The 11,509-nt window shown below is 54.4% G+C and overlaps 1 protein-coding gene across 3 annotated transcripts; it reads left to right on the forward strand.

Moving 5' to 3' along the window:
- Positions 1-3,674: 3,674 nt before the first annotated feature.
- NFKB2 (nuclear factor kappa B subunit 2) lies at positions 3,675-11,454 on the forward strand. Of its 3 annotated transcripts, XM_019636245.1 has the most exons (23): positions 3,675-3,763; positions 5,086-5,174; positions 5,455-5,536; positions 5,654-5,694; positions 5,948-6,046; positions 6,126-6,277; positions 6,533-6,639; positions 6,730-6,888; positions 7,177-7,281; positions 7,410-7,495; positions 7,576-7,714; positions 7,939-8,067; positions 8,196-8,405; positions 8,486-8,627; positions 9,052-9,166; positions 9,259-9,472; positions 9,626-9,795; positions 9,900-10,002; positions 10,116-10,267; positions 10,398-10,467; positions 10,661-10,833; positions 10,971-11,082; positions 11,184-11,454. In XM_019636245.1, the coding sequence occupies exons 2-23, from the start codon at positions 5,154-5,156 to the stop codon at positions 11,306-11,308; spliced, it is 2,706 nt and encodes a 901-aa protein (XP_019491790.1). In that variant the 5' UTR covers positions 3,675-3,763; positions 5,086-5,153; the 3' UTR covers positions 11,309-11,454. The 3 variants fall into 3 exon arrangements, with proteins under 3 accessions (XP_019491790.1, XP_019491789.1, XP_019491791.1); XM_019636244.1 differs by lacking the exon at positions 3,675-3,763 and having other exon boundaries at positions 4,817-5,174; XM_019636246.1 differs by lacking the exon at positions 3,675-3,763 and having other exon boundaries at positions 4,817-5,174; positions 11,187-11,454.
- Positions 11,455-11,509: the final 55 nt, after the last annotated feature.

Genomic DNA, 11,509 nt, shown 5'->3' on the forward strand with positions numbered 1-11,509 from the left:
AACACATTCGTATCAGACCTTTACACTGTTAGTCCCTCCACGGGGAATGCTCTTCCTCCAGATATCCATACAACTCACTCCCTCACTTTTTTCAAGTCGCTGTTCAAATGTTATCAGAGAAGTCTCCCCTGTCTGCTACATATAAAACCCTTATCACTCTTTACTCCCTCCCCTTGCCTACTTTTTCTCCATTGTACTGATCACCAACTGACATATTATACATCCATTGGATTTTTATCTGCAAACAATGACATTGATTTCTAGAGTAGGCCCTCACTATTCGTTGGTGAATGAATAGGGTGATTTTATGGTGTCTCTGCTTTGAGCCAGGAGCAGTGCTAGCACAAGGTAGAGAAACAGAGAAAATCATTAGGTTGAAAATTAGTGAACAAGCAATGAAAAGGTTTTCTAAGCCCAGATAGATGAGGCTATAGCAACTGACTATAAACTTTGAGTCAGTTAAAATTTCCAGGTCAACAGTGAGAATTGTTGGAGCTGATTGATGAGTACATGGGGGTTCATTATACTGTTCCCTCCACTCTTTATATGTTTGAAATTTTCTATAATAAAGGTTTTTCTGTTTTAAAATCTTCAGATAAATCAATTACAGTTCAGAATCGTATAACTAAAGTAGCTCAACCCTAGGGGTGCTTTTAGAGACATGTGGAGACTGGAAAAATTCATGCCAATTTCAGCTGGCAGTTTATGAGCACTTTAAAAGGACAGTCGTGATCAATGGTGACCAGCACAGGTTTACTAAGAATATACCAAACTAACCTCCTTCCGTTTTATTATTTTTTTCAATTACACTTTACATTCAACATTATATTAGTTTCATATGTACAGCATAGTGGTTAGACATTTATATAATTTACAAAGTGATCCCCCTGATTAGTCTAGTACCCACCTGACACCATATGTAGTTATTACAATATTATTGACTATATTGCCTATGCTGTACTTTACATCCCCATGACTATTTTGTAACTACCAATTTGTACTTCTTAATCCCTTCACCTTTTTCACCCACACCCCAACCCCTCTCCCATCTGACAGCCATCAGTTTGTTCTCTGTATCTATGAATCTGTCTCTGTTTTGTTTTATCATTTATTTTGTTCTTTAGATTCCACATATGTATAAGTGAGATCATATGGTATTTGTCTTTCTCTGTCTGACTTATTTCACTAAGCATAATACCCTCTAGATCCATCCATGTTATCACAAATGGTAATATTTCATTTTTTATGGTGAGTAATATTCCATTATACAAATATTTACCACATCTTTATCCAATCATCTATTGATGGGCACTTAGGTTGCTTCCATATCTTGGCTATTGTAAGTAGCACTGCAGTGAACATAGGAGATGCATATATCTTTTCAAATTAGTGTTTTGGATTTCTTCAGATAAATGAAATTGCTGGATCATAAGGTAATTTTATTTTTAATTTTTTGAGGAACATCCACACTGTTTCCCATAATGGCTGCACTAATTTGCAATCCCACCAGCAGTGTACAAGGGTTCCCTTTTCTCCGCATCCTCACCAACACTTGTTTGCTGATTCATTAATGATGGCCATTCTGACAGGTGTGAGGTGATAGCTCATTGTGGTTTTAAATTGCATTCCTCTGATGATTAGTGACATTGAGGATCTTTTCATATGTCTATTGGCCACCTGTACTCATATGTCCCTTTTGGAGAAATGTCTGTTCAGGTCCTCTGCCACTTTAATATTTAACCTCCAGGGCCGGCCGAGTGGCTCAGTTGGTTAAGCCCTGGCTTGGGACGCCAGAGGGCCCCGGTTCGGATCCCACATATCAGAGCCAGTGACACTGCCCTCTACAGCTAAGATGCTGAACAACAGCTCAACCTGGAGCTGGGCTGAAGTGAGTCGCCGGGGGTGGTGTAGGCTGCAGCCCCTGTGGCAGTGGGTTGCCATGGGCTACCGTGTGTAGCCTGCAGCCAGCGTGAGTGGCCAGCATCTGCCTTGCCCGGAAAGAGCGCGATGATGGTGCCAACTTGGGCCAGTGAAGCAACATCCTCCACAACTAGACTGAAGAACAAAAGGACAGCACTTGTCTGTTCCCCTTCCCCCAATTCCCCAGCACTGTTCCCATCCCCCAATTCCCCAATAAAAATCTTTAATAAATAAATAAATAAATAAAATAAAATTTAACCTCCTTCCATTTTAATTTAAGGGTTAAGAAACTGATTTACCAGGGGAATGTAGTAGACAATCTCCTTGGATTTTAGCAAATTGTTTGATGGTATGATATTCACTTGAGAGGCCCACAGTTGGGTCAAAAGGCCTACTTTATTTTATACGAATTTCTGGGGAAAGCTTCATCCTAGAGCCAACAGACTGGGTTTGAATTCTCGCTCCGTCCCTCTCTAGCTGTGTTACTTCACCTCTCTGAGGTTTAATTGCTTTATCAGTAAAGAAAGGTAATATTTCTCTTCTAGCCTAGTGGAGGAAGAACAAGAACTTATACCGAAGTACCTTAACATAGTACCTGGTACATTCATTTGTGGGCAAGATGAAGAGGAAGGGGAAGTAACAGGAAATAGAGAGCCCAAATCAAGGGCCATAATAGTCTCCCTTTACGCAAAGCTGGAGCAGGTCTATAATCCCATTATTTAGAAGGCCAGGGGCAAGTTGCAGAAAAGAGCTGAAACAGCAAACAGCCTGTGTTCCACTGTGAGCCCTATGTAGGACGACTCCAGGAATGGAGGTTACTCATGGCACCTCCTAAAGAGAAATTCTACCAGAATTGTCCATCTCTACCAGAGATGTCCAGCCTCAGAGGCAGTGCTTCGTGAAACTGACCTTGCTGCCACTAGAAGTGTGCCAGCGTACTTTGGGATCTATATAAAAGGCAATTTCCTACATCAGAGGAAATTTGAACTATTAAGATTGTGGATGCCTTTTTAACTCTAATATTCCAAATCTCCGTGATGGATGAGCAAAACCTGAGTCTCCCAGATAAACACCTTATTTCCCTTTCCCGGCAGAGCTCCTGAGCTCAGGTCTTGAAATCTGGCCTGCTGTGAACCTGCCGTTTATAGAGTAAGTTTAGGTCCAGATGGTCTTTTCCAGGGAGAATAAATTAGAGACTGAGAAAGAGAGGATTACGGGGTCTCCTTGAGGCTCCAGAGTGGGGCCGCCAGATGGCACCCTGGGACCGGCTAAAAGATCAACTTCCTTTCTCTTCCCCTAACTTCCCGGCAACGGGGCCCAGCTCTGGACGGGGAACCGGAGGACTTGGGCCGGTCAGCTTCCCCCTGGGGTTCCCCGGTTCCAGAGGTGGCCAAGCGTTAGGCGCAGCATAAGCCGAGTAGCAATGGGGCCGCCAGCCTTCTGAGGCAGGCCTGAGTGGGTGAGGAGACCGGAGTCGGGGCCCTCGATCCGGGCATGGTGCTCGGTCAGCGGATCCCGCCCCGGGCTGGTCCCCTCGCCAGAGCCCACGCCTGGCTGACCGTCATCCCCACTCCCCATTCCCCATTCCCCGCGCTGCGCGAATATTTGCCCCCTAAGGGGCGCGCCTGAGTCGCTTTGGATTGGTTGTGAGCATCCGGAGTTAAACTTTCAGCCAATGAAAAAGGGCATAGGGCGTGACGCACGGAAACGTCACGGGAATTCCCCCCTCTCGGGGGCGGTAAAGGGGCTTTCCCCACTGGAGCCCTGGTGGCTGGAGAGGTGTCGCGACCCGTCCCAGGTGGGTCGGGCCGGGAGAGAAGCCGGAACCGGAGCCGCCGCCGCGGTGAGTGGCTGGGTTCAGACCCCTGGGTGACCAGGACACGGGGCAGGGCGGGAGGAGTGTGTCCTTAACTGATGGAGACTCAGGGCTGGAGAAGGGCATATGCACACACGGAGAGAGTAAGCACACCAACAAGACACCCGGATACACATCGACATCCTTGTACAAAGACACGCGGATCTGTACGTAAGCCGGCGAGTGAACAGCATCGTCCATGCACTCAAACTGGCACACACATGCACACTCAAACAGGCTCACCCGTGCACAGGTGAGCCTGGACGCATACCCGTCACGCACAAACTCAAATATATGTTCACCTGTGCCTTTTCATAGCAAGACATGTTTAGACGTGTGTCCACACTGAGACGTTTAAGGACGCTCACCTGTACACAGACATGCTCAGTTGCACACGCATGTTGACGCCATGCACACACAACACGCACGCAAGCACATGAGCTGAAACACACTTGTATACCTGTGATGGAGACACACAAGTAATACAAACGGCTGTGGGACTGGGGCAGGGGCGTGGGCACCAAAAACTGATGTGTGGGAATCAACGGCTGTCGCGGTGTTTCGAGGAGAGGTAATAGAGGAGCCCATCCCAAGGAGAAGACACCTGTCCTCCCCTAGCTCCCCGGCCCCACAGACCAGACCGGTTCTCGGGGCAGAACCCCGGGGCCCCCCACTGGGAACAACCCCCGCCTACAGGCCTTCGGGGAGGAAGCTTTCCTACAGCAGGAATGTCCCCCCAAAAGCCCCTGGGGTGAATCAGCCGTGGCCTCCCTCAGGGTAGAAAATCCCAAGGCTGTTCCAGGATGGGGGAGGGGAAGGGGGCAGGAGGCAGGACTGGCCCGGGGCTTGGAGCCTATCCCAGCCGTGAAAGACCCTCTGGTCGCCGGCCCCTGCTCTGGAGGGAGGAGAGGGGCCCAACCCTCACGGGGGCTTCCCTGGGTCTGGTTGCCCCTCTTTCCACATACAAGCGGCGGGCGTCCACAGGCCAGCGCCGCCGACCTGGCGCCCCTCCCGCCGCGGGGGCGTGGCCAGTGGCGTCATTTCCAGGCCCGCCCCCTCCGGCCCCGCCTCCCCCCTGGTATTTTCGGGACTTTCCTAAGCTGTTCTAACTTTCCTGCCCCTTCCCCGGCCGGGCCCAGCCCAGCCGGAGATCTCACCCTCCACCAGATCTCGTCCGCCACACCCGGACGGGTGGCTGGAGGAGATCCGACCCTCCCCCAAACTAAGCCCCCCTCTTCTCTCTACTCCTGTCCTGATCTGTCTCTCCCGCCCCGCTGCCACTTCCCTCCACCCCCCAACCCCGACCCAAGGCGGGCGCCTGAAACTCGAAAAGAGAACCCGGCCGGAGTCACCATACAGCCGGGCCTAGCCCAGAGACATGGAGAGTTGCTACGACCCAGTGAGTCACTCCGCCTGGCCCCAAATCCCACTGGCTGCCCCCCTGTGTTTGTCTGCTTGTCTGCGGGTCTGTCGGAGTCCCCTCTGCTCCCCTACACCTGTAATACCCTCAGTTTTTCTCAGCCTGCCTGTTAGTCTGTCTGCAAACTGCTTCCAATGGGAACTCTCTTATGGGCCTGGGGAGGAGAGGGAGTGATTACTGAGCGCCTAGAGAGCTGGGAGGTGGAAGGCCCTAGGGGTGGCTCAGAATCAGCTGCCGCCCCATTCTGTCTCCAAACCAGGATCTGGATGGCATGATTGAATATGATGATTTCAAATTCAACCCATCCATTGTGGAGCCCAAGGAGCCAGCCCCAGACACAGGTTAATGAGTCCTCTAACCTCCCCTTGTGCTAGAGGGAGTGGGAGCGGGGAGCATGTGCCCTCTGCCTTGGGGATGGGCTCAGAGAACCGGGATCAGCAAGTCCTCTCTATCCCCAGCTGATGGACCATACCTGGTGATTGTGGAACAGCCTAAGCAGGTGAGTGAGTGGAAGGGATGGTGTGGGATGGCTTCAGCTTTGAGGGGAAATGGGGTAGTCGTAGCTGGGTGGCCATGGGGAGGGTCACTGACCACAGAGGCCACTTTGGGTTGGAGAGGCTGCCGCTGATCAGTGGTGTGGTTGTGGTTCAGGACAGACACTACCAGTCATTATGGTCACTGCTGGCAGGGGGTGTGGCTGGCTGGGGGTGGTCTCTCCTTGTCACAATGTCACTCTGACCTGGGACCTTCAGCGAGGCTTCCGATTTCGATATGGCTGTGAAGGCCCCTCCCATGGAGGACTGCCAGGTGCCTCTAGCGAGAAGGGCCGGAAGACTTATCCCACTGTCAAGGTGAGCAAGGATGGTGCTTAAGGGTGGGCTAGTGGACAGTGTGTCCAGGGGCATTACTGACAACGCTCGTCCCTCCCAGATCTGTAACTACGAGGGACCAGCCAAGATCGAGGTGGATCTGGTAACGCACAGTGACCCACCTCGTGCTCACGCCCACAGCCTGGTGGGCAAGCAATGCTCGGAACTGGGGGTCTGCGCCGTGTCTGTGGGGCCCAAGGACATGACTGCCCAGTAGGTGTCCCCTACCCCTGCCCCCAGTGGCATGCCCCCTCATTGCCTGCCAGTCCTAGGCTCTAGCCCACCTCTATGAACTTAGCATCTGACCAAGGGGAAAGACTTAGGTTGGCCCCAGAACCCAAGGCCCCAAGTAAAAACCAGAAAAGCTTCCTAGAGGAAGTAGGGCTGTGCTGAGCCCTGGCAGTGGGGTGGGTGTCTCAGGAAGAAAGAGCTGCCTGCAAGATCTCTGACTACCCATCTCCCACCCAGATTTAACAACCTGGGCGTCCTGCATGTGACCAAGAAGAACATGATGGAGATTATGATTCAAAAACTTCAGAGGCAGCGACTCCGCTCCAGGCCTCAGGGCCTTACAGGTATGGGGGGAAGGGAGGGAGTCATGGGAGGTGGTCACAGAAGGAATAGAGGAGGAGGTGTCCAAGGGTCACGTTGTGTCCACCACCCAGAGGCTGAACGTCGGGAGCTGGAGCAGGAGGCCAAGGAGCTGAAGAAGGTGATGGATCTGAGCATTGTGCGACTGCGCTTTTCTGCCTTCCTTCGAGCCAGCGATGGCTCCTTCTCCCTGCCCCTGAAGCCTGTTATCTCCCAGCCCATCCACGACAGCAGTGAGTATCCTGACTACCTGGGATGCAAGGCCTGGGTGTCAGAAAGAGCATGGGAGGCAACCTCAAGCTGTGGAGTCAGATAGGCCTGAGTTTGAACTTGGCCCTGCCATGTATGAGCATAATGATCTTGAGCAAGTCATTTCCCCTCTCTGAATATGGCTTCCGTCTTGGGTAAATGAAGATAACAATCCCTTGGTACTGTTCAGATAATGACACAAAGCACCTGGTTCCACAAATAGGGCCTTCACTCTTACATCCTCTCAAGTAATTGATATCCCACCCCCATAGAGTCTCCTGGGGCCTCAAACTTGAAGATTTCCCGAATGGACAAGACAGCCGGCTCTGTGCGGGGTGGAGACGAGGTTTATCTACTTTGTGACAAAGTGCAGAAAGGTGAGGCTGAAGCCCATGGTGGGAGCTAGGGACACTTGAGTGTGAAGACTGGGGGCCAGGGAAACTTCGGACAAATGGTCCTGGAGATTCCATTAGGAGCTGTGGCCAAGTTTCAATTTTCCCTGTAGATGACATTGAGGTCCGGTTCTATGAGGATGATGAGAATGGATGGCAGGCCTTTGGGGACTTCTCTCCCACAGATGTTCATAAACAGGTACCCTAGGGCTGGGGCCAGGCCTGGGGGTCCATCTAGGCCAAGGCCTCAGTGACACTTTACATCTTCCTTCCACCCAGTATGCCATTGTATTCCGGACACCTCCCTATCACAAGATGAAGATTGAGCGTCCTGTAACCGTTTTTCTGCAACTGAAACGCAAGCGTGGAGGGGATGTCTCTGATTCCAAACAGTTCACCTATTACCCTCTGGTGGAAGGTGGAGCTGGGCTGAAGATCCCAGGGTGGCTGGAGGGTGGGGATTGGGCTCGAGGGTCCCAAGAATTAGATCAGGGGACCTATTAGTCAAGTTAGGAGTGGGGAAGGTCTCAGGAACCAGCCTGAGGGCTTTGGGAGAAAGGGCCATTACCAACCTTGGGACAGGGCTCTTAAGGAGTGGCCCATGAGTTGGGGTTCTAACATCTCATTTCCCTCTGCCCCCAGACAAGGAGGAGGTGCAGCGGAAGCGGAGGAAAGCCTTGCCCACCTTCTCCCAGCCTTTCGGGGGTGGCTCCCACATGGGTGGAGGCTCTGGGGGCTCCGCTGGGGGTTATGCAGGAGCTGGAGGAGGAGGTGAGGGGGTGCTTGTGGAGTGAAGGGCAGTGGAGGAGTGGTGGGGAGTGGGAAGAGAAGTTGTGGGGGAAGAAATCTGGGCGAGTCCTGGCTGTTGTCCCTCCCCACAGCCCAGTCTGTCTCCACAGGTGGCAGCCTTGGCTTTTTCCCCTCCTCCTTGGCCTACAGCCCCTACCCGTCCGGCGCGGCCCCAATGGGCTGTTACCCAGGAGGCGGGGGCGGGGCGCAGATGGCTGCTGGGGCGCCTGGCAGGGATGCTGGGGAAGCAGCAGCAGAACGGAGCCCGTCCCCCGAGGCCCCCCAGCCTGAACCTCAAGACCCGGAGCTGCTGCAGCGAGGTATGGCCCCCGGAATCCGGGCGATCGAGACGCTGGGGGTGGGAGACCTAGCCCGCGCCCACGCTCCCTGTCACCCCCAGCCCGGGAGTACAACGCGCGCCTGTTCGGCCTGGCGCAGCGCAGCGCCCGAGCCCTGCTGGACTACGGCGTCACGGCGGACGCGCGCGCGCTGCTGGCAGGACAGCGCCACCTGCTGACTGCGCAGGACGAGAACGGAGACACGTAGGTGGGCAGGTGGGCGGGAGTGGTGGGAGCCTGGGGCACGCAGTCTGGGGGTCCGGGACTCGGCGCCCGGTGGAAGGTCGTGGGGTGCGGGTCGGGAAACAGACCTGCAAAGAGCCAGGGCTCTGGAGTTGGACAGACCTGCTTTCAAGTCTGACCTCGTTATGTACTAGTTCTGTTCAAGGTACTTAGTCTCTCCAGACCAGTTTTGTGGACCGTTAGAGGGGCACGATAATATAGTACTTGTCTACCTCAAACAGTGCTCAGAAAGGATTAAGTTCAGGTGCTGTGTTGCCCTTGGAGACATCTGGGTTCAACAAGGCCTTAGGGAGGGACACTATGGAGGCAGTGAGGGTTTTTAAGGGTAAAGGATGCTCTGAGTGGCTGGGCCTGCTAAGCCACAGTCTCACTCCCCAACCCCCAGACCCCTGCACCTAGCCATCATTCACGGGCAGACGAGTGTCATCGAGCAGATAGCCCATGTCATCTTTCATGCCCGGCACCTGGGTGTTGTCAACCTCACCAACCACCTGCACCAGGTGAGGGGCACCTATTGGTGAGAGGGCAGGGGTTGGAAGGCAGATGGGTCTAGGCCAGGGGCAGGCCTGGCTCACTCTGCCTGTGTACCCAGACACCCCTGCACCTGGCGGTGATCACTGGGCAGACCAGCGTGGTGAGCTTCCTGCTGCAGGTAGGCGCAGACCCAGCACTACTGGATCGGCATGGAGACTCAGTGGTGCACCTGGCACTGCGGGCAGGTGCCAGTGCCCCCGACCTGCTTCGTGCACTGCTGCAGAGTGGGGTTCCCACCATGCCCCAACTGTTGCACATGCCAGACTTCGAAGGTGAGTTCTTCTCATCTGGACCAGGGGCAAGGGTGGGGACTAGGGAGGGAGGGTAACTGGTGAGTGCCTAGAGTGAACATGAGATGTAGAGGTCTGCTCGTTAGGGGGCCACATTGGAGTCACAGCTGCAGGCTAAGTATCCTGTGTCCCTAGGGCTGTACCCAGTACACCTGGCGGTCCGTGCCCGAAGCCCTGAGTGCCTGGATCTGCTGGTGGACAACGGTGCTGAAGTGGAGGCTGCAGAGCGGCAAGGGGGCCGAACAGCTCTGCATCTAGCCACAGAGATGGAGGAGCTGGGGTTGGTTACCCATCTGGTCACCAAGGTGGGAATGAGAACTATGGAGGGACCAAGGATGGTGAAGATATGGGAGGGGCAGGGCAGCCTGTCGGCCGGGGCTGTGATTAACCACTCCCTTGCACCCCACAGCTCCGTGCCAATGTGAATGCTCGAACCTTTGCGGGAAACACACCCTTACACCTGGCAGCTGGACTGGGATCCCCAACACTCACCCGCCTCCTTTTAAAGGCTGGTCAGTCTCACCACGGGCATATGAACAGGGCTGGGAAGAGGAAAAGGGATGGCTCCCATTCCCCCTCCCCTGCAGTCCTTAATATGGACGCCCACTGTACCTCCCTCCCCCAGGTGCTGACATCCACGCAGAGAACGAGGAGCCCCTGTGCCCACTGCCTTCGCCCCCCACCTCTGGTAGTGACTCAGATTCTGAGGAGCCCGAGAGGGACACCCAAAGCAACTTCCGGGGCCACACACCTGTTGACCTCACTCGCAGCACCAAGGTGAGGCCAGCCTAGGACCAGAAGTACCAGGGAACAGGGTGTCTGGGATTAGGGATAGGGGTCCAGAGTATCGGGTACCTGGGCTTTAGGACTGGGGTGGGAGTAGTCAAGACTGAGGCTGTCTCCCCAGGTGAAGACCTTGCTGCTAAATGCTGCTCAGGACACCATGGCGCTCCCCCTGACTCCTCCCAGCCCTGCAGGTGAGAGCTCTTGACCCATCACCAGCCGCCAGCCCCCAACCCCCTTGCTCACAGAGGTCTTGTCTCCTTCAGGACCTCTGAAGAGGTCTGCCTCATCTGTCAGATTGCCATGAAAGAAAGGTGGTTTCCAGGTGTCTGTGCCTGTACCCATCTCTGGAGGTAATTAACACGTCTATGTGTGTGTCCCCCTCAGGGCCAGAGCTGCCACTTGAGGATACAGTCCTACAGAACCTGGAGCATCTGCTAGATGGGCCAGGAGCTCAGGGCAGCTGGGCAGAACTGGCAGAACGGCTGGGGCTGCGCAGCCTGGTGGACACTTACCGAAAGACAGCCTCACCCAGCGGCAGCCTCCTGCGCAGTTACAAGGTCAGTCAGCCCGATATACTGCTCTGTGACTGGCATCCTTTCCCCAGTCTCAGATCCCAAGTGCTGCCTTGGTCCCAGGGCTCCTGACGACACACCCTAACTGTAACTTACGTTCTCATACCTCTTCCTCTCTCCAGCTGGCTGGTGGGGACTTGGCAGGCCTGCTGGAAGCTCTGTCTGACATGGGCCTAGAGGAGGGAGTGAGGCTGCTGAGGGGTCCCGAGGCCCGCGACAAGCTGCCCAGTACAGGTAAAAAAGGGTCCTACCTGGAAGATGGATCTGGGTCTGGAGGGTGGGAGGCCTAAGGCCTTGACTATTCCCTATCCCCTCCCCTGTGTCAACTCCCCCAGCAGACGTGAAGGAAGACAGTGCATACGGGAGCCAGTCGGTGGAACAGGAGACCGAGAACCTGGGCCTGCCCCCTGAGCCACCAGGAGGGCTCTGCCACGGGCACCCCCAACCTCAAGTGCACTGAGCTGCCATCCACACACCAGCCCGCTTTCTGGGCCCCTCTGTACAGCATCCCCACCTACTCCAGTTCTTATTTAATACCCCATGCCCACCCCTCAGTTGGGGTAAATAAAGGATTATCATGGGAAAGGGAGTGGGCCTGGCCCCCTCTCCAACTTATGGCAGCCCCTGAGTGACTCTTGTCCTACCCTGGCCCCAAGCTAGG

Source organism: Hipposideros armiger, unplaced genomic scaffold (assembly GCF_001890085.2).
Source record: "Hipposideros armiger isolate ML-2016 unplaced genomic scaffold, ASM189008v1 scaffold_28, whole genome shotgun sequence".
Lineage (NCBI taxonomy): Eukaryota > Metazoa > Chordata > Mammalia > Chiroptera > Hipposideridae > Hipposideros > Hipposideros armiger.

Coding starts and splice junctions, on each gene's coding strand:
- NFKB2 (XM_019636245.1), top strand. CDS start 5,154: ATGGAGAGTTGCTACGACCCA. Junction 8,406..8,485: donor CCCGGAGCTGCTGCAGCGAG/GTATGGCCCCCG, acceptor TGTCACCCCCAG/CCCGGGAGTACAACGCGCGC. Junction 9,167..9,258: donor TCACCAACCACCTGCACCAG/GTGAGGGGCACC, acceptor CTGTGTACCCAG/ACACCCCTGCACCTGGCGGT.